Source organism: Stenella coeruleoalba (assembly GCF_951394435.1).
Source record: "Stenella coeruleoalba genome assembly, chromosome: 2".
NCBI lineage: Eukaryota > Metazoa > Chordata > Mammalia > Artiodactyla > Delphinidae > Stenella > Stenella coeruleoalba.
This window is the reverse complement of record NC_137147.1, coordinates 165,814,801-165,837,604: the sequence shown is the minus strand read 5'-3', so window position 1 is coordinate 165,837,604 and position 22,804 is coordinate 165,814,801. Positions and strand designations below refer to the sequence as shown.

The window sequence follows — 22,804 nt, the reverse complement described above, 5'->3', positions numbered from 1 at the left end:
AATACTCAAAATTCATTATGATCCAATGTGATTGCTTATAGGAAGAAATAATAAAGGAAATTAATTTTATTAAACACACGGAGTTCTTTTCAAATTAAATCAGTGCTAATGCGGAAAGAAATCAAAAGGAAGAAAGTAGATGATTATCTGCTTGAGCAGCAACAAAGGATGCTGCAGGTGGTAGCAACCACACTGACATCCGCTGTTCTGAGAAGAGTTCATTTTTACCCATTCAATAGTTTTTTAATTGAATTTAGCTTGGTGGTGGTGCCTCTCACGCTGCCCATGTTGGGAAGTTACTTGAGATCAAAATCAGCAATGAAAAGATGAGGAAAAATAAAGCAAAGGAAGATCGTTCTGAATTTGCCTGGCATAAAAAGCAGGCTCTTGGACCAAAAACTTTGTGTTTATTTTAACGTAACTGTAGTATAAGCAAGAAATATATTTCTATAGGAGTCAACGAAAAACAATTAGAAAAAATGCTTCAGTAAGACTGTTTTTGGATTAGAACATTTTTTTCTATCCCCATTCCAAAGAGTTTGGTGATCTTCAAAGGATAGCACATCCAGACTTCAAGACTAGAGATGAGTTTTGTCTGCTTTTGAAATTTATAAAAATGGAATCACAGAAGTCAGGATGGCAGCTGCCCTTGAGGCCAAAGGTCAGAGGCTTAAAGTGGACAGGAGGTGGCCTCTTCCTAGGAAGCTGGAAACGTTTGCTCTGGTTCGGTGATATGGGTGTGCTCACTTTGTAAAATTGTATCAAATGTTACACTTACTTTGTATATTTTTCTAGATATAGATTATAATTTAATATACTTTTATATTTAGTATAGAAAAAAGAGAATTACTTTGGCAAAAAACACCCACTGTTTTCCATAAAACAAAGTCCTTGTTTGCTTTGGTCTAAGTGATGCTCTAAAACCCAAGTCTAGGACTAGCGGTACGCCCATGCCTCAGATACAAAAAAACTCACTAATCAGGATAGATAATACTTTAATGCAATTTAAAAAAAATAAAATTAATGCAAAAATCCATGCTGAACAAAGATCAAAACAAAAAATATAACTTAGGGAAACCAAAAATGGAACTTTTAGTCCCCAAATTCCCTATAACAACAAAGTTACCATTGTATAATTACATTTTCAGGAAAAATCAGATTTGAGGAGCTAAGGGAAGATTAATTTTCATTCAGTGAGTTTATAGTCTATGAAAATAAATGGTGTTTCCAAGTTTATAACAGCTTAGGAAATTTTAAAAGTAGCATTAAAGACAATGTGTGATTTATTCCAACAAAATCCCTAGACTTGAGTATCGTCTCTACTTAATTACAGTTTTATGTGTTTAAACTTCATATGAAGTTACAAGAGTGAAATCTTCCTTTGATTGCACTGAATTAAGAAAAAGACACCAATTTATTGGTTACACAAAGAAAAGGCTACAAATCGTAATGACAGAAAAGCATTTATGGGATGTTAGCCTTGCGTCTTGGTGAAATCCTACGAAACAGCCCTGACAAATCAGGCAGTGAAGTCAGGAAGTTGTCACTCAGAAGACCTCCCTTCTCCCCCATCACCACCACGTTTTTAGACTCTCTTTCTGGAGCTTCACATTCATTTTCCTAATGTTTTTAACCCAATGTCTGTGAAATTTTTATTGCTCCCCAGATGACATCTGATCTGAATGTAACCACACACCTCTTTGCTCAGCAGTATTTGTCACAAACCATTATAAATTATCATGCTGATAGTTTGCATTGCTGGGAAACCGGAAAAGCTCCATAAATTCTAACTACTGTATCAATGACATTCTTGTTTATTATGCAGATATAAAGTTTTATGAGAGTCAAGATGGCCGCTTTACCACCGAAGGAAACTCCAGTGGAGTAAAACCCAACCAGCTCAGTGTAAGTTCTGAAAACCATTTTCAACGCACCATGAACACTGCCTTCTGACCAACACTCTGCAGGTGGGTTTTTCTTTCTTTCCTGCTTTTAACTCTGCTTTGACACTTCACAAGCATGGAGGAGTTTGCTGGTGCAAAAGAGAGAAATCAGATTCCTCCTTTTCTTCTCCATTCAGAACATTCTATAGCCACCTCTGGTATCAACATCACAATAAAACCAGGCACAGACTAGCTAGCTAGAAATCCCAGCCCAAGATTAGCCTGCAGACAGATGCTCTATGGCTCCATGGATTGACTGATTGATACCACACCTTGTTCAATGAAAGAATTCAGGGAGTCCTCATATTATGTCTTTGATGCTTATTTGTAATGAAACCTGATTCAGGGGTGGCATACACATAGATGGTTGAATTTTTAAAGCTACCAGGCACAACTTGGACATTCAGTTTCCTTAAGGAAATATCCTCCCCCCCTCCCCCCCCCCCCCACCCCTGACATCCACTGTAAAAACCTTTCTGTAAGGTTAGCACAGGTTAACTATGTACTGGGCCAGTCCTGGTACTCTTCACATGAAAATATGTGATTGTGTGCGTTTCACTGTATGGTTAAAATTATGAGAGCATATTTTAATTTCATGATAAAGAAAACAATAAAATAGAAATAAAGGTATTTTTCCTACCAGAGCTTGGCTATTTAATTACTTATTTATTCCTACACTCTAAGAAACAATTGTTTACTTGGGTCTCCAGGATGTTTTGCAATAAGCAAATTGTGAAGGAATCAATTTCTTGAGCGTTCCCATTATGAAAGCTCACTATTCGAATACCGACAGTTTCAAGAGAAATGCAGGATTTATTGTATGCGGATCATCCCCATTATTGGATTAACACATTTAGTTTGCTTAGTTTCCTATGTCCAAATGTTCTAACAATCACCAAGTTGTTAAAGATATCCTAAGAATGATGATAACGGCTTCTGAGGGGAGCTTCTAGCTTTTCAAAGGGCTTTCATATCCACTACCCTATTTTATCTTACTATAAAACGGGAACAGCAAGTACTTTTTACTGCTATTAGACATATAATATAGCTGAGACAAGGAAAGACATTAAATATCTCAAATAAGACAAACGGCTTGTTCTTAACAGAAATGATAAGTAAAAGCTTCCCAGTTCTCTGAACGTGATGTGTCATCTCAAATACATTTTTGGAAGTGGCTTAATATAAACGAAAAAACCCCACAATCCACCAAACCCCCAAAATCTATACTTTTGCACATCCAACATAAACTTTGGAAGTCTATGAATTTATTCCTACAGGAGTTTCTGGTGCTTTCCATTTTGCTAGGGAATTCTAACCCCCTGTAGATTTTAAAGCTGTGGATTCTTCTCACAACCAAAAGGAGATAATTGTGCCACATGTGTAGAATTTTCAGCTGCAACCTTCAACAATAACCAGGAGTCATGTGGACCAGTCAGGAAAGATAGTGATGGCAAATGTCTTAAGTTAGTCTTCCTATATCATTTTTGGAATTTTCATTGATAAAACAATCAGGGAGCACCACTTGGAAACATGGCACAAAGGTATTTTCCAGGGCCATAATCTCCATTGACCATATCAAGCTAAAGGTATCAGCCTTCAAGACTGGGCAGGAGATGGCTCCTTCACAGAGAACAAATACTCACTTGCTACAATTTAAAAACCACCTTATTCTGTAGCATTAAAAAACAAAAACAAAACTCACCATCGTAATTACAGAAACAATCTTCTTGGCCTTGTCAGCTTCTTGCTGATATCACTTAAATGGTCCCTTACTCTGAGTTATAATTATCCCTTTTCTTATCATGTTTAAATAACAAAACTAACAAAAAAGTTTGCTCCCCCCATCCTACCATACTCTACCTCACATCATGATATGGCAGAGAATTATTTAAGGCTTGCTGCGTGCCAGACACTTGTAAACACTTTACACACATTATCTCATTCAACTGGCTTCCCCTTCTTACACTCCTATGCAGTTGGGTGCTGGAGCTGACTCACACCAGCTCACGAGAACCAGATGTACACAGTTCTTTGCAAGTCTGTGCACAGTGACATCACTGTAGTTTGAAACTGGCCATGGTAGGAATATTTACGCTACAGAAATCGGCAAATATCACAGATCAGGACTTGACCTATCCCCTCCCTAGATCCAGTTGTTAACACTGACCAGCACACCACTGCTAATTACTATTCTGAATTCCTTAACTATTATATTACATATATACATGGTCAAAACTCTCAGATCAGGAATTAGTAAGCATGAGTTTACTGAAATCTAACAGCACCTTATTTTGAGGAATAATGTTATTACTTGAGTATGTTTTACCAGAGTTTCTTAAAAATATCTCCTATAGCAGTTTAAGTATTGGTAAAATGCAAAACATAAAACAAAACAAAATAAAATGAAATGGAAAACAAGTCTCCAATTTGTCTAGGTGACTGACATTGTAAAAACCACCATACAGAATACTGGCCAAAAAAAAAAAAAGAATTCCCTGTTTCCAAGAAGTTACTGGAACACTCTATTAATGTCAACTTTCACACAAGATTAAAAAGTCAATATAATGCCCTGAAGCACTTCTGAATCACAGAACAAAGATTCAATTGAAATTGGCATAATTTTACCTGCTGTAGTGTTCCACTGATTATTTGGAAATTGACCAACAGGACATGAATGTATGCTAATTCTCCAGGCACCAGATGTTGAATTAACCAGATGACCTCATCTCCCTGACCATGAAAAACTAGTTTACCCCACCAAACCAACAGGTTCTTGAGGACTTCTTGCAGGTGGGAATATTTTCATACTATTCTTTTCTTCTCTAAAAAGGTTATGTGTTGGCAAAGAAAATATTTTAAATAATGAAACTCATTTTAAAACTTGGGAAAACGTATCAGTCTTTGAGAAACACTTTAGAAGTGAGATTTAAATAGATTACTTTCCTTTGCTAAAACTATATATCTAAACATCACTGAAGGTTGTTATTCAGGTTCAAGTCTCTGGAGAATACATCATGTGCAGTGTGCCAGAACAGGATGACACAGATAAGACAGAGACAGGTGGTCTGCTGCATGGATGTCCAGTGAGAAAAGCAAATCTGGATCTGAGTGGACTGCCGCTTGCAATGTTCAAACATACTTTCCAACTGTGGAAAGCAAAACCTACACACAGTTCTTTCATACGAAGTGAGGAAATATAATTTAGACTGTCCCTCTAGTGAGAATGTTTTCATAATAATGAAACCTGGTATAAATTGATGCTTAGTAACTTAACCATAGCAGGAGATAGGAATGCTAAAGCACATGAACAAACATTATATTCATCGTGAATTAACAGTTCTTTTAGCATGTTCCATAAGAGATTTGCAGTTATTAATCTACTATAAAAATCCCTCATTAGACTTACCCTATAGTCCTCATTTTTTTTTTCAATGACAATTTGCTTTGGTCATGTCAAACTCAGTAAGATAAACAGAGTTCTTAGATCACAAAACATGCCCCAGATTTGTTTAAAAAAAATACCCGACCTCACCGTCTGCCAATGCACTATATGAGAGTGACCTACGATATTTAGTAAGAACTCAAGTGAGAGTTTGGGTTTCTAATTCTTCACCTTTCCAGGAAAAAAAGACACATATATACACATTTCTTAACAAAAGAGTTCCAAAACCAAAAGTGTTAACAGGAAAAAAGAGTATGAGAAATTACACATTTAAATATAATTTCCCTGGTTTAGGGAACTCAGAAATCACTTAACATAATTTAATTTCCATACCATTGACACATGATCTGGCCTAGATCAGAATCCCTCCTGGATCCATTTACATTCTAGGTGGTTCACAGACTTCCCCCCCATAGACACCTGCGCCCACTAGATGGTGCTGTGGCGCCCTGTTCAAACATTCTCACTTACTTGCAGTCTCTGTCTTCCAAATCGAAGTGAGGGTTGAAGTTAATCATAATTCTCTGATATGGGTCAGGAGCCTGAATCAGCCATTCACATTTTTCACTTGGGTGATAAGAATGAGGATAACCAGGAGATGTAAGGTACCCGGGGCTTTCAATTTTTATAGTATCTCCACATTTATCTGCAATAAAAATAATATTTTAGTAGACCTTTTCCTGACAACCAGTTAGGTATTCTAAATTTACATATAAATGACCAGTTATTAAACATTCCATAACTTTTTAAGGGGAGCTCCAAGAGGCGCTTGCAGGTCCTTCAGGTGGCGCCAATACCAACACGCCACCAAAGGACACTCTTTGATCTCAGGAAGTCGGTTCAGGAGGAGAGCAGACTGAGATCTGATAGGACTCCACCCCCACCCCACACAAAGTTCCCTCCCAAGAAAAAGGTCTTCTAGCATTAAAAACATTAAGTCCCCTCAATGGATGTTAACATGGTCCCCAGGGAGCCTCTGCTAGACTTAATTATCCCCCCAGAAGTGTAATTGCATTAAGGAGCAAGTTCTAAGTGAAGGCGACTAAAAGATGCTATTTGACCCTTTGTGTTGCTTTTTGATGATAAGCCTGGTCTGTGTCATTGATCAGTGGGGATTGTCATCCAGGATTTCAATTGGCTTAAAGCCAGACCTTTTGTTGTTGTTGTTTTATCTGCCTGTAAACCTAAGTGATTTTGAGTTATCTCTGCTTTTGAGATCCAGATCATCAGAGAACAAAGTACATGTGGTGAAGCAGAAATAATTCTGCTCTACTGCTCCAAGTTGCTCAGTCTTGGAGACCAGATCAAAGTAACTGGGCAGAAAGAAAAATAAATAGCTACACAGCATTAATTCTAATTACCTACAAGTTGGAAAAAAGCTCCACCACAGGGAGGTCTGGGTATCACATATGATGAGCTACACTGTCACAGTTTAGGAAAGGCGAGCTAACAAGTTTTGAGCCCTCCTTTCAAAAAACCCAAAGGCCAAAGTGATTCACTGAGAGCCAAAGAAACCAGTCTCCGGGCTGCTTTATTGTTCAGTGTGGACCCTCATTGTCACTTTTAATGATGGATTTCATATTGGAGAGCCTCAGCCTGCAATGCTGCCACATTTACTGATGCTTAATCTCGAGCAATAAAAATTTGGTGCATAAACTATGTGAGAGGAACAGGTATGAAAGCAGTGAAATATATAAGCCTATCAATCACAAATTTTCAGTAATGGTATCTATAGATTTTAATATTGCATCTAATAGATTCCCTGTGGAAAGCGAATGGCATTCTTTGCTCTCAGCATGAATTTATAAATCTACAGAATTTTATTACAGGAAAACCAGGTCAAATGGAAACGAAAGATGAAGCGCACATCAAAAATGCATAAAGCTACATGCATTACAGAAATCATTTCCCATAAATTAAAAAGAAGACAATATAAATTACATTGTTTTTCTCGATTGCTAGATGTTTTTGACTTTGTTTCTTAGACTGGGGGTAGCCTTATATGGGTTTCCTTTGCCTTGGCTTTTAGAAGCTTAAGGTTCGCCAAGAAGAAATGATGTTGTAACCGGAGTTCAGAATCTCAGCTAATGATCATATTGGACTCTGTTATGTGATTCTGCCGAGGCTCTTGCATTATTTTAAATGTGCAGAAAACTTGGAAAGCGACCCCATCTCATTAAGTCTCCTCCAGCTCTGTACAAACATCATGGCAGTGTCTGGCATCTGTTAGACGAGTGAAATAAAACAGCACTGCTTGTAGCCACTCGACAGAGTCACTTCAGAAGACATTTAGGTGGATTCAGTACCACACCAGAGCTCTTTAATCTGTGACTTCTGAGAAAGTGACAGTGTAATAAGATAATGCGGACTCCTAGACTCCCTGGCTCTGTTAAATCTCTCCAACAGTTGATTAAGAAAGAGCAGTTTCTAACGATTCTGGACCATTAGTCCTAAATAAGGTTAATGAATTAATTTAGCAGACCCTGGTACTTGGAGGAGGTGGACATGGCTGGAAGAGGTCTGTTGAGCTACAGAGGCATTAACTGGCTCTGGGCCCTGCAAGCACAGCAACATGGGTTTAACTAGTCAAGTCACCGATTGAAGCTCAGGGTCTCAGCCTTCCCCAGATGTCTGTGAAGAAAACTAAGAAGTATATATATTTCTCATGTATGTACATACACATACACCCACACACACAGACATATGGAGCTCACAACCTAAAGTCTGAAAGCTATTTGCATTGGATTTCAAATCCATCCTATGAACACCACCACCGATTTAATCTCCAGAGTTGTGGAGGCAGAGGTTGGGTTACTGTAATTTCTAAAGTCTAACCACTTGAGCTCTTTCAATTGGAGTGAATGTTATTTCGTTCCCTGCCGGACTATAGAAAGATGCCATCACCCGAGGTTCATTAATAAATTGAACTCCACATTCACAATTGTGTGTGTGTGTGTTTTGCTTCCAAGTGTATCTTTTAGAACACTGCTTGGTAGCTGTTGGGGAAATCGATTGCTTCAATCACGAAACCTCCAGAAAGCATATTAGAAAGATTAACTTCCATCGTAAAGATGTGATTTACATTCCTCTCGGTATGAACTCCTCCACTTGTGGTCTCTTATTAAAACAATATACCACCGTAAGTAGCGGATGGTCTTTCCTTCTAATTACTCTGATTGAAATCTAAGCCAGACAAAAGTAAATATTTGATAATTAGTTAATAATAATTGCTGAAGACTTACTGTAAAGATAATGCCGTCCCCTTGCTCCCACCTACTTTACAGTGTAAGTCAAACGTGCCTACAACCAGATCCCATTTTAAAACACATTATTTAGGTTACAGGATACTGTTTATAACCCAGCACGGTCTTCCATTTACTTAACAGTGAGTGGTTTTAAAAGCTAAGTGGAAGCTGCAACTAGGTTGGGGATTTTCAGATATCCTGGTGCCTTACACCGTATGTATCAGATTCCTTTATTGACACGATGTAACTTTCATTCATACTCCAGACAGATCAGGGCCATTTACAAAAGCGGAGGAGGGAGTTACATCCACCAGCAAACCGCTATCTCCTGCAGGCACCCACCAGAGGAAACAGTTCGGGGGAGCTGCTCGAGAACCAGGAAGTTCTCCTGGTAAAGTGTTCATTAACTTTCAACAGCCATCAGATTTTTGAAAGGGAGTCTCATCTAATTTGCCTTTGGGAGGAAACATTATTAAGATAATTGGTGTGCTGCTCCGGGAAGGTAAGCAGTTCTGCCTTGTAGCAGAGGTAGGAGAACCTCCACGGCCAAACAACCAACTTCAGGAGGGAGTCAGAGCACTTGAAATCTCCCTGCCCTACACCGACTGATCTTATTGCTTGATTTCTCCGCCTGGATAAAAGTTTCCTTCGCCCAGGAGGCGGCTCTCCGCGGTGGACCCCGGCAGCTGGGCGCGGGTCCGGGGTCCGGACGCGGGCAGCCTGGAGCCGGGTTCACCCCCGTGGCCGCGCGTCTCCGCCTGTCACTTACCGTTGCGAAAAGCGCCGGCCGCCGAGAGGACCAGGGCGAGCGCGGCGCACAGGAGCGGTAGCCCCCTCTCCATCCTCCCTTCGCTGGGTTCCCGGGCAGACGCGGGAGAACCGAACGTGCAGGGAAAACAGAGCACCGGGGCGATCTCAACAATCCGGAGCGCTTCCACTCCTCCCAGAGCTGTAAAATCCTCAGTCCGTCTTGGAGAAAGGAAAGCGGCGAGGCAATGCCGTGATCCGAGAGAAACCCTCCTCTTTTTGTGTCTCAAGTCGCCTGCATCCTGTCATTTAGCTCCGGTTTCCTCTCTCTTTTCCCACACTTGTTCCTCTTCCAGGAGCCACTGCCCGGGCCATGTCTCAGAAAAAAAAAAGGGGGGGAGGGTGGTGGTGGGAGGAGGAGAGACGTAGAGAAACGCACACCAACGCCAATTTCCAGAAAGAAAGAAAAAAAAAAATCCGGCTTGTTTCTGGACGCGTTGGAGCCGAGGAGCTGGCGCCCAGGGGAGGTCCGAGGTGTCTGCGCGAAGGAGAGGAGCAAGCAATGAAAAGATGAGCGGGAGACGTAGTTGTTTCACCAACTGCACCCCTGCTTCCCCCACCTCCTCCTCCCCTCCCCTTCTGGAGCCCTTCCCTCGCTTCCTCCCGCCCCTCTCCCCGCACGGGCTCGCCAGCAATTGCCTGACAGGAGACGGGGAGGAACAAGTTTCCCTCCGTGTGCGTTCCCCGTGCGTCTGTCCGTCTCTCCCGCAGGCCCTGTTGGGACCTTCCCGGGAAGGGAGGCGCCGGGGGTCCGCGCCCAGGGCGGGCTGGCGGGTGTGTCTGGGGGACTGGGCGTCGAGGTCGGTGGCAGCGCCAGGGTCGAGCTGGCCCACCTCGGCGTGCTCGCTTGGTACCCCGGGGGGTCCCAGCCCAGGATCTTGGGGATCCGCCGCGGAGGCGTGCGGGGCGCTCGGGAGGTAGCGGCTGCTGCTCCCAACTCCGGACGCCCGGCAGGCGTCCGGGGCAGCCGGGTAGTGACCTAGGGCAGGAGCAGCAGGGTGCCCCTGGACGCTGCGGGACAGGCCCGGAGGGGCTGAGGAAAGCGCGGCAGGGGTGGGGGACGCACCCCGGAGCCGGGCGAGGGTCGATAGTGTCGCTGCCACGTAGAGCCGAGTCAGTAGATTGGCGCGGGCGAGGCTGTGTTGCGGCCCCACCCGGCCTCCCTGCCCGGTAAAGGGGCGCGCTGCTGGGCGCCTGGCGTGCTCGGGTGCCCGCCGCGCGCCGCGGGCTCCATTGTTACCCGAGATCTGGTGTCCTCTCCTCTGGGTCAGAGGGGACCCTGGAGGGTGGGAGCTGGTGTGCCTTCCAGCTAGGGGGCAGTCGTCGCCCGACCCCGCCCAGCATCCTGACTCGGAGCCCAGGTGCTCGGGGTTTGGAAATTAGGGGTCCAGTGCCCCGGGTTCCTGTGCAGTCCGGGGGGAGGGGAACAGTGGCGGGGGCGGGGCTTGCTCCTGGCAGGGCTCTCACGGTACCAGTTCAGACCACAGGCCAAGGTCACGCCGGCCCTCCAGCTCCTCCCCCCCCCCCCCCCCCGCCTCCCACGGCGGCGCGTCCTCACTGTGGGCTGGATGCCCCCCAGTTCCATCCCCGAGGGCTTTCCGGGAACTGCTGCAGAAAGCCTCTGCGGATAGGAACAGCAAGGACATTTCAGGGAACAGACAGGTTTTGGCAGCGGATCAGGCCCTTGAGAGGGGTAAATGCCCGCGGACCCCCTCCGAAGGAGTTCGTGGGGAAGGTGAAAAGGTCAGACGCCTCCTGGGAACGGCGTTTCTGCACACACCCGAAAGCAGAGCCTTATTCCTACCTGGCGCAAAGAGCTGGCAAAAGAGATTTAGGAATGTTGGCAGGAAGACTCTGGTCAAAGGTTTTGGCGGAAGAACTAGGGGCGGGACGGGAGAGAGGAGGCCCAGGGCGCGCGGGCCCCGGGCGACGGCTCAGCGCTCGCGGGTGGCGGCTGGGCGCGGTGGCGCGCGCCGGTTGGGGTGTAGGCGAGCCCCGCGCGGTGCAAAGCTGCACCCCGGGCTCGCCCGCCCGCGCCCGGGAAGTCCCCGCCTCCAAGCTGGAGACCAGCACCCAGGGCGCCGCGAGTCGCCCTGCCCGAGAGCGCCTGTTCGCCCTCACTGGTTTCCTGCTTCTCGGCTATCCCACCCCGGACGCGGGGTTGGAAGGGGGCACTACGAGGCCGGGAGTCAAACGCCTGGGTGGAGCGGAAGGGGCAGTGGCGGGGCGAGACAGGGCGCCAGCCGCGCCCTGCGCAGACCCCGGGGAGTAAGCGCCGCGGAGGGAAGCCCGGGCGCTTGGCTACCGCGAACGTGCGACGCCTCCTCCCCGCCTTCCTCTCGGTCCCCGGCGCACCCCCGCCAGTCCCAGTCCCCGGCTGCGCGGGGCGAGTGGCATCGTCAGATTTGGGGTGACCCCGGGCGACCTTAGCCCGAGGCTCGTAGGGAGAGGCGCCTCTCTGAACCTGGCCGGTTGACAGAGAAGGCGAACCGGGCGGCGCAGCGCCTGGGCGTCCTGGAGTCCTGGAGTCCTGGAGTCAAGGCTGCCCTCCTCCTTCTTAGTGGGAACTGCGCGGCCGCGCTCGGTCCGGGAAGCGGTTTTGACCCGTCTCTGTGCCTCCGCGGGGTGAGCGAAGGGGCACAAGCGGAGACTTGATCTGTGTTGTTTTTAGAAAACTGCCGCCAATCTCTCTTCCCTTTCCCTGCTGAGTGTGCATTTCCCAGGTTGGAGCCACCAGCTAACAAATAAAGCCACCAGATCCTACACTCAGAAAGGCACTGCCCTCACTCCGCAACCTCGCCCCCGGGCTCCCTCCCGCCTTTCCCGGGGAAGGGCACCTCCCGCGGGTCGAGGCGCAGAAAACGTCTGTCTCTTTCTTGCTCCCCAGCTGAGCATTTTGCCAGTCTCTCTCCAACCAACTAATAAGACACGCAGAAGGTACTCTGGGGGAAATATCATATTTAAGTTCTGCCTCTGATTTTTCTGGTCTCAGCTGATCTGAGGCTTTTCTGGACTCCGGAGTTTCCACACGCAGTACTGGGTAATGGGAGCCCTACCGCACTGATTGATAATTGCCCGCTAGTGGGTTGGTGCAGAGCAAATTGTTCTCGCTAACAACCTCTTTCCTCTGCTGTTGGATTCTACTAAGCGCAGAAAAGGGTCAGTTTTAGACTTCTGCAATTCCCCTGCAAAGGGAGACAGACCGACCTTTACTTGACGTAAGTGATAGACGCAGGAAGAGTTTGGCAGTATTCCTAGGTTGATTTTATTTTGGTCTTGTGAACACATCATTCTTCCGGACACCACAAATCCCCAGACTAGGTAGGACCCAATTCCACTGAAGGGAAGATTCATCGCACCCGAGAGCCAGTCAGAGGCCCTGGATGGGCAGTGCCCAGCGCAATGGACTCCCATGGAGCGGTTGCTGCGGGAAGAAGGCCCTTCGCTTCTGCCTCCTGAGCGGGGCTGGAACCGAGGCCCATCATTAAGAACAGACTGGGTGCATACAGAGTGAAGTGAGTCAGAAAGAGAAAAACAAATACCTTATGCTAACACGTATATATGGAATTAAAAAAAATGGTTCTGATGAACCTGGGGGCAGGACAGGAATAAAGACAAAGACACATAGAGAATGGACTTGATGACACGGGGAGGGGAAAGGGGAAGGGTAAGCTGGGACAAAATGAGAGAGTAGCATCGACATATACACTACCAAATGTAAAATAGATAGCTAGTGGGAAGCAGCTGCACAGCACAGGGAGATCAGCTCGGTGCCTTGTGACCACCTAGAGGGGTGGGATAGGGAGGGTGGGAGGGAGATGTGAGAGGGAGGGGATATGGGGATGTATGTATATGTATAGCTGATTCACTTTGTTATACAGCAGAAACTAACACACATAATTGCTTATGGGAGCAATTATACTCCAATAAGATGTTAAAAAAAATAGACTGGGTGGTAAATGTATGGTTTCTTTCATCAAGCGCTCATCAATTTGTCAAAAATAAGGTGAGAGCCATTGCTCCCATAAGGCCATTTGAGCCGCTAACGTCCTCAAAGTATTTCAGGTTGGTGCATATGGAGACTGGTATTTCAGATCTGTATCAAGTCTAGTCAAGTTTTTTAAAGCATCAAGTCCACATATTTCAGAAAAGCAAGGACACAACATATTTTTAGTAGGAGCTAACCTACATTTGAAATGTAAGAATGGAAGAAGTGAAACAGAAAAGATTAAAAATTGGAATTTAATTTCCTATTATTTAAAATAATTCTATTAAAAATAGCACTGCTGTTAAATGACTATCATTCAAGGGGTGTCTTTTGGACCTCATGTAGAGCTGTCTCCTTCATTTGGATTGGCAGAGGAAGGATGAAGATAAACAAATTAGCTTTTACTTTCTGATCCTTCACTTTGGGCCTTTTAAAAGTTACACTGAAAATTCTTTAAATATTGGAGAAAAGCCTGCCATCAAAGTTTTAAAACAAAGTTACACTGTAAAGTTTCTATAATACAAGTACATGCAGATGCAGGAAGACAATGTTAAATTTTGAATCATGTGAGCAGATTCACAGTATTTGTTGGTGTTAGACATTAGGGCTAGAATTTGAAAACTATTATTTGTCTGAAAGAATAATCTTAGATTATTCTGCCTTCATTGAATTACTTTTTAATTATAAAAATTAAAATAATAATAACCAGTAGAAACACTCATAAAACCAATAAAAACATCATTAGAGAGAACCTATTCAACATCTCAAAAGGACTATTTTTAAGTAGGACAATCTATAAAATATAATTTGAGCAATCAAATAAGGGAAGGCTATCTCAAAATTTAATCATAGAAAACTAAAATTCTAAAGAATTTAAAAAATCGGCAAAAACTAAATTAAAACCATCAACAACCAATGGCCAAAAAAAATTCTAAAAAATTTTAAAAATCAGTAAAAAAAAATTTAAAAACTATCAACCAAAGGCGAAAAAAAAAAAAGAAATCACAAAACCCACAGTTAAGATGAGCTGAATTTATCCTAACAGAACTTTATTTTGTATTCTTAGTAGATGGCTCTAGCTATTTACATGAGAATGCGGTATGAGTGGAGCAAGGGAAGAAGTGAAAAGACTAGTTAGGAAGGAAGTAAGAGAAGACCCTGAACAAGGATCATGCGGTGGAGATTGGAAAAGGTTGGATTCCTGACATATTTAGAAGGTGTAATCAACAAGACAGATGATGAGATGGATAGTCCAGCAAAGGAGAGGGTGTTCTCAAGGATGACTGTTAAGATTCCAGCTTCCATAACTGGATGGGTGATAGTGATAGCCTTCACTTAGGCATGGAACACTAGACTAGTGTGGAAGGAAGATCATGAGTTTGATTTGGTTCAGTTTTTAGTCTCTTTGAGATAATCAGATGAGTCAGGAATATGGAGGAATGGTTTGGATTGGAGATACGTATTTGTGGGTCGCTGATGTATATTGAGAATGAGCATCTGGAGAGGTAGAGGAAAACCAGTAGAACATAGTGTCATAAAAGTCAGGTAGAAGAGGGATTTCTAAAAGGAAGTGCTAAGCAAAGGAGTTGGATAATGTTGACAGTTCTAGTTGGATGAGGACTGAAATACACTTGAATGTAGTGGCTTGATGGTTACTGAGGATTAACTTGAACAAGAGTCATTTCAGAGGAGTAAGGGAGAGATAGGACTAGAGGCCAGGTTGGAGTGGACTAGTGGAAGTGGAAGTGAAGTGAATGGAGGTAAGGAAATAGGGACAAGGAGTAAAGGTCACTCTCTCTGAAGGTTCCTACTGAAGGGAAGGAGACAGACAGTAGTTCTGGAAGGAAATGGTGTGGAAGGAGGTTGATTTTTTTTTTTTTCTTTTTTGTTTGCTGGGGTACTCTTGAACATGTTTTTTTCCTCAATTTTTTTAAACTACAAAAACAAAACAAAACCAAAAAAAACCAGTTCGCCTATTTCTCCCACCCCCACTTCCTCTGGCAACCACCAGTCTGTTCTCTGTATCTATGAGCTTGGTTTAGCTATTAGGTTATTTATTTTCAGATTTCACATATAAGAGAGATCAGACACTTATCTGTATTTCTCTGTCCGACTTATTTCGCTTCACATAATACCCTCCTTCCTTGTTGTCACACATGGCAAGATTTCATTCTTTTTTAATGGCTATTATTCCATCTTATATACATATATGCATATACCACAATTTATCCATTCAACCATCAATGGACACTTAGGTTGTTTCCATACCTTGGATATTGCAATTAATGTTACAATTAGCATGCGGATGCATATATCTTTTCAAGCTAATGTTTTTGTTCTCTTCAGATAAATACCTTGAGGTGGAACTGCTGGATCATATGGTAGTTCTATTTTTAATTTTTTGAGGAACCTCCATACTGTTTTTCATAGTGACTACACAAGTTTACATTCCCACCAACAGTGTGCAAGGGCTCCCTTTTCTCTACATCCTCACCAACACTTATTTCTAGTCTTTTCAATAATAAGCATTCTAACAGATATGGGCTGATATCTCATTGTGGTTCTGACTTGCATTTTCCTGAAGATTAATTATATAGAGCATCTTTTCATGTACCAGTTGGTTTTATGGTTTCAGGTCTTACATTCATGTCTTTAATCCATTTTGAGTTAATTTTCATGTATGGTGCAAGATAGTGGTCTAGTTTCATTCTTTTGCATGTGGCTGTCCAATTTTCCCAACATCATTTATTGAAGAAATTATCCTTTCCCCATTGTATTTTCTTGGTTCCTTTATCATAGATTAACTGACCATATAAGTGTGGGTTAATTTCTGGGCTCTCTATTCTATTCCATTAATATATATGTCAGCTTTTATGCCAATACCATACTGTTTGGGTTATTATAGCTTTGTATTATAGTCTGAAATTAAGGAATGTGATGCCTCCAGGTTTGTTCTTCTTTCTCAAGATTGTGTTGGCTATTTGGGGTCTTTTGTGGTTCTTTACAAATTTTAAGATTGTTTTATTTCTGTGACAAATGCCATTGGAATCTTGATAGGGACTGCATTGAATCTGTATATTGCTTTGAGTAGTGTGGACATTTTAACAATATGAATTCTTCCATTCCATGAAAATAGAATATCTTTCCACTTATTTGTGTATTTTTCATTTTTTAAATTAATGTCGTATAGTTTCCAATATACAGGTCTTTCACCTCCTTGGTTAAATTTATTCCTAGATGTTCTATTTATTTATTTTTTGATGCAATTGTAAATGGAATTTTTTTCTTTCTTTTTTAAATGTCTATTTATTTATTTGGCTGTGTTGGGTCTTCGTTGTGTCATGTGGGATCTAGATCCCTGACCGGGGATCAAACCCAGGTCCCTTGCATTGGGAGCGCAGAGTCTTAGCCACTGGACCACCAGGGGAGTCTGGACTTGTTTTCTTAATTTCTCTGTCTGATAGTTCATTATTAGCATACAGAAACACAACAGATTTTTGTGTATTGATTTTGTAGTTTGAACTTAACTGAATTCTTTTATTAGTTCTAAGTTTTTTGATGGAGTCTTTAGGATTTTCTATCATGTCACCTGCATTTATTTTTCCGTGCCTAATTGTTCAGTCTAGGCCTTCCAATACAATGTTGAATAAAAATGGAAAGGGTGGGCATCCTTGTCTTGTTCCTGATCCCAGAGGAAAACCTTTCAGCCTGTCACTGTTAGGTATGATGTTAGCTCTGGATTTGTCATATATGGTCTTTATCATGTTGAGGTACATTCCCTCTATACCCAATTTGTTGAGAGTTTTTACTGTAAATGGATATTGAATTTTGTTAAATGCTTTTTCTGCATCTATTGAGATGATCATGTGATTTTTATCCTTCATTTTGTTAATGTGGTGTATCACACTGTGTAGCTTGCAGATGTTGAACCATACTTGCATCCCTAGAATAAATCCCATTTGATCATGGCGTATGATTCTTTTAATGTATTGTTGAATTCAGTTTTAGTAATATTTTGTTGAGAATTTTTGTATCTCTGTTCATCAAGGATATTGGCCTGTAATTTTCTTTTCCTGTGGCATCCTTGTCTTGTTTTGGTCTTGATCATTCTTAAATGCTGTTGGGTAGAATCTAGTATTGGGGGAGATGTTGAAAATAAGCCACAGAAAAGATAATCAGAGTGTAAATTGCCTGAGAAGGCAGGAGGGGATATAATCTGGATTACGGAAGGACAGATTTACCCTAGATTGAAAGAGGGACAGGTCCTCCGTTATAACTGTAGGGAAAGAGGAGCTGATCAGTATAATTGCAAGTAGGTTTGTTATTCTGTCGAATGAGTGGACAGCAGTTTCTCTCTTTCATATCTCCTTTCTCCTATAACAAGAGATAGAGAGGTACTGAAAGTCAACAGAAAGCAGTGAAATTGGTGTGAAGACCTGACTCACCAGAGGAGCTATTATTGCTGTTGCTGTGGTTTTGATAATTTTTTAGGTTGGGAATTTGACTGAAAAACACATTTTCCTAGAAAAACTGGCTAGTCTTTCCTGAAACTCACAAAAATCTGCTTAACTCCTACTGAACTAGTAATAGCATATGAATGGTATTGTTTCAGCTTTAGTGATTTAAAGTAGGTGCTCAATAAATGCTTTTTGAAGGCATTCAAAAAGGGGAATCCCCATAGAAGAGGGGGATTTTTCTAACCATTATTTACAACAAATCAGTGACTGTATCTATTGATGTTCAGGGAAGTACCCCAAATATCTCTTTGCAACAACCTCTGCCCCTACCCATTCCCTTCTTTGTCCTTTAATCTCCTAGAGATGGCCAAAGGAGAATTTAGAATGCATATTTACACCCTATACCAGACATCCACAGACTGGCATATTTGTATAATTCATGTGAAATACCACCAAAATATTTCTTTAGTTTTGTAAGTTCCAGAATCAACATCGATGTTGCACAAGTTTTTCACAGATATTTATGTGAATTTTTTGCTTGCTTTGAATTGTATAATTTCCTGCCTTGATAGTTTGGACAAATGTATTGGGTAGACTATTTGTCAGTGGGCATCTTTCTTCAATGTATTATGTTAAACCATCAGATTGTTAAAGTGCTTTGTCTCCTATGTAAGAGGTGATACATTAATACTTGTTGATTTTCAGCTACAAAATTCACTGCCTGGATGGACTTGCCCTAATGCCATACAAAAGTTTGCATGAGGTGAGAAAGTCATGCAGAACAAGGCAGATTTTCTTGGAAGTTTTATGTTTTAAAAAGTTTTCAGCTTATTAGTACAGCTGGTTACCTTTTGCAGGCACATTTTCCTTCTGCTCAAAAGCTGTAAACAACCCAGCAGGGACAATAAATAGCAGTGTAGACAGGAAGGAAAAATATTTGTCAAGAGTCACTCCTGCACTTTCTCTCCTTCATTTTTTCAGTGTAAGTTTTAGTTGCAGAAGCTGGAAATAATAGAACCGTAAAAGTTTAGACAGCAAAATTGTAAAGTGACAGGGAATAAGAAAATATATGTATAGGTTTGCCTTTTGAAATGTAAGGCCAAAAAGCAAGTGCACATCAGGCCTTTCTAATTATAATTTGCATTCACAGAGTTCAGAGTAGACCTGGGTCTTACCAGCCTCTAGAGGCACTGCTTGTCTCTCTCATGCCACAGATGGGAGAACCAGGATACATGGTGAGTTCGAATTTAGCAAGGTTATGCAGCAACTCTGTGATGGAATAAAATATAGGAAATTGATGTTTTGAATTTAGGTTTGTATCTTATAAAAGCTGGAAGTAAGGCCTTCTAATAAAATTAACTAACACAGTGGGTTTATTCTTTTGAAAATTCATAGTAATATTCAATAGCTTGTGTTTTATGACATCAAACGGCTTCTTAAATTCATACTGTGCTCTTGTCTCTAGTCTGGTGTGCCAAGGCACATTTCTCCACTATAGTTTTTTCTTTTTCAAAACCCCTTTGTGATTTTACAGACTTTGGGATTATATTGAGGCACAGACTGGATGCTGTCAAACATACTCAAATTTAACTCAGACTCAAATTGACTCAAAAATACTCAGATCTAATGCTGTCTGCCAAAGCAGACTCCCATCTCTTTGATTTTTAGGGTTCTTTGGGCCTTGATTTGAAAATGTCTGCCTTGGGCTTTTAAACAGCCCAAGTCTTATCTTTTAAACAGTCTGTCTTATCTCTCCTAGATAGACCAACTCTGCCATCTATGAAGTTGATGTTACCCTTGATCATATCAAGCAAACATCTTTTATTATGTAGATATAAGATCGCAACTTTCCTGTAACATATAAGAGGAAGCACCTCGTCAATTCCAGGATACATGAGTGTGTGGTAATCAGGGTTGTCCGTTGCATAGCAAGAAACAAATCTGGATTAATTAAACAAAAAAGTAATTTAATGGTCATATCTGAGGGAAGTGAAGGAGTGGACTTGGCTTCCCGCAGAAGTGTAGCCAAAGGTTCAGTTTGTGCCAATCAGCAGGACATCTTCTGTGTTTCATCTGAGCTGGCTTCCTACTCAAGCAAGAGCTCTCCAGGTAGAGTTACCAGGTGGTCATGGCTGTTCCGGGCTAAGTGAGCCTTCCTTCCAGGTTGTGATCACAGAAGAAGGATTCAGGGGCAGGGTGCTTCCTCCCCCAGAAGAATGTGATTATCTTAATAAAATTCTGATTGGCTCCACTTGGATCATGTGCACAAGGGAGATGGGTTACTCTTTTTAGCCAACCTGGGTCACTTGCCCACCCTACCTGTGGCCATGAGGACAAAATGCAGAGAGGAATTCTCCCAGAGAAAAAGAGGGTCTCTGGACTCTGAAGAAAGGGGAAGGAATGCCAGACCACCGAAGCCACAGTTGTCTGCTCTTCAGAAGAACCCTCTCTTTGTTACTTAGCTGTTTTCAAGTGAGAGCGTTTGAAACTTTTAGTTCTTCATTTTGATTAGGGTTGATGTTATTGTGTTCTTTGTTTTTAGTTTTTCACCTAAATATCCACTCATAGCAGACAGCATGAATCCATAGCTTTTATTTCACGATCTGAGGGTAGTAGTTCATTCAGGGTTGACTGTCAGTCAAAATTATAAAGCAGGTGAAGGAGTTCAGTTTTAACTTCGTCTTCTTTTTGGTGAATGTCCCGTATTTTATTCTCTCTTCCCGGTTCCCTCACAAAGACCTTGAAATAAATAGATCACTTTAAGAGCACAATACTTAACCCACAGAATGGTGAGATTCAGGGAAGGTTTTAGAGGTGAGGAATCTTCTAGGATACCCTCATAAGGATACTGAATAAGGCACCTGTGTGCACTGGTGTCAGGGTATATCACTGGGGGTTCATAAATTCTAAGCTGCCTTTGAGGGGAAAATGAAGACATATTTACTCTGGAGAGATTGCCATGAAGACATGGCCTAAGACTTCCCAATAAAATAATACGTTTTCTTTAACAAACGAAAAGTTTTTAGGTTAACATGATTGGTGGACTCTAGGAATGAAGTTTGTAATAAACAGCAATCACATCATAAAAGGAAAGGCTTGGAACACTATGTTCTTCTTCAAATCTTGTGTAGTATGTTTTCTTGAGTTATGTTAAGCTCCACAGAACATGAAGAAATAGAGAATATGAACAGACCAATTACCAGTAATGAAACTGAATCAGTAATAAAAAAAAAACTCCCAGCAAACAAAAGTCCAGGACCAGATGCCTTCCCAGGTGAATTCTACCAAGCATTTAGAGAAGAGTTAACAGCTGTCCTTCTCAAACTATTACAAAAAATTGCATTCATTCTACGAGGCCAGCATCACCCTGTTACGGAAACCAGACAATGATACCACAAAATAAGAAAGTGACAGACCAATATGACTGATGACCATAGATGCAAAAATCCTCAACAAAATATTAGCACACTGAATCCAACAATACATCGAAAGAATCATACACCATGATCAAGTGGGATTTATCCCAGGGATGCAAGGAGTTTTCAGTATCTGCAAATTGATCACTGTGATACACCATATTAACAAAATGAAGAATCAAAACCAGGTGACTATATTGAGATATATTGGAAACAAGCCTCTGCAGTGCCAGTTTATTTTCTTTTACAAAATGTTACCCATTAAAACTTTTTAAAAGATACATGCTTAAACTCAACCACGGAGCTTCCGGGAAGATGGCGGAAGAGTAAGACGCGGAGATCACCTTCCTCCCCACAGATACACCAGAAATACATCTACACATGGGACAACTCCTAAAGAACACCTACTGAACGCTGGCAGAAAACCTCAGACCTCCCAAAAGGCAAGAAACCCCCCACGTACCTGGGTAGGGCAAAAGAAAAAAAAAAATAAACAGAGACAAAAGGATAGGGACGGTACCTGCACCAGCGGGAGGGAGCTGTGAAGGAGGAAAAGTTTCCACACACCAGGAAGCCCCTTCGCGGGTGGAGACTGCAGGTGGCGGAGGCGGGAAGCTTCGGAGCCGCGGAGGAGAGCACAGCAACAGGGGTGAGGAGGGCAAAGCGGAGAGATTCCCACACAGAGGATCAGGGCCGACCGGCACTCACCAGTCCGAGAGGCTTGTCTGCTCACCCGCCGCGGCGGGCGGGGCTGCGAGCTGAGGCCCGGGCTTCAGTCAGAGCGCAGGGAGAGGGCTGGGGTTGGCGGCGTGAACACATTCTGAAGGGGCTAGTGCGCCACAGCTAGCCGGGAGATAGTCCGGGAAAAAGTCTGGAGCTGCCGAGGAGGCAAGAGACTTTTTCTTCCCTCTTTGTTTCCTGGAGCACGAGGAGAGGGGATTAAGAGCGCTGCTTGAAGGAGCTCCAGAGACGGGCGCGAGCCGCGGCTAAAAGCGCAGACCCCAGAGACGGGCATGAGATGCTAAGGCTGCTGCTGCCGCCACCAAGAAGCCTGTGTGCGAGCACAGGTCACTGTCCACAACCCCCTTCCGGGAGCCTGTGCTGCCCGCCACTGCCAGGGTCCCGGGATCCAAGGACAACTCACCCGGGAGAACGCCCGGCGCGCCTCAGGCTGCTGCAACGTCACGCTGGCCTCGGCCGCCGCAGGCCCCGCCTCTGTGCCCCTCCCTCTCCCCGGCCTGAGTGAGCCGGAGGCCCTGAATCAGCGGCTCCTTTAACCCCGTCCTGTCTGAGCGAAGAACAGACGCCCTCCGGCGACCTACACGCAGAGGCGGGGCCAAATCCAAAGCTGAGCACCAGGAGCTGTGAGAACAAAGAAGAGAAAGGGAAATCTCTCTCAGCAGCCTCAGGAGCAGCGGATTAAAGCTCCACAATCAACTTGATGTACCTGCATCTGTGGAATACATGAATAGAAAACGAATCATCCCAAATTGAGGAGGGGGACTT

The 22,804-nt window shown here is 43.0% G+C and overlaps 1 protein-coding gene across 7 annotated transcripts in view; it reads right to left on the bottom strand.

Moving 5' to 3' along the window:
* Positions 1 to 22,463, bottom strand: part of NRP1 (neuropilin 1) — a 150,993-nt gene extending 128,530 nt beyond the window's left edge. For 3 of the 7 annotated variants that reach the window (XM_079910531.1, XM_079910533.1, XM_079910534.1), the window contains exons 1-3: positions 22,007 to 22,391; positions 9,400 to 9,915; positions 5,857 to 6,031 (exon numbers count right to left, since the gene is read on the bottom strand). In XM_079910531.1, the coding sequence (XP_079766657.1) occupies positions 5,857 to 6,031; positions 9,400 to 9,472 (248 nt within the window). In that variant the 5' untranslated portion in view covers positions 9,473 to 9,915; positions 22,007 to 22,391. Of the gene's footprint in view, positions 1 to 5,856; positions 6,032 to 9,399; positions 9,916 to 10,081; positions 10,098 to 10,503; positions 10,690 to 22,006; positions 22,392 to 22,442 lie in introns of those variants that run through there. The other 4 variants (XM_079910528.1, XM_079910529.1, XM_079910530.1 and 1 more) reach the window with 4 other exon arrangements.
* Between the last annotated feature and the right edge of the window lie 341 nt (positions 22,464 to 22,804).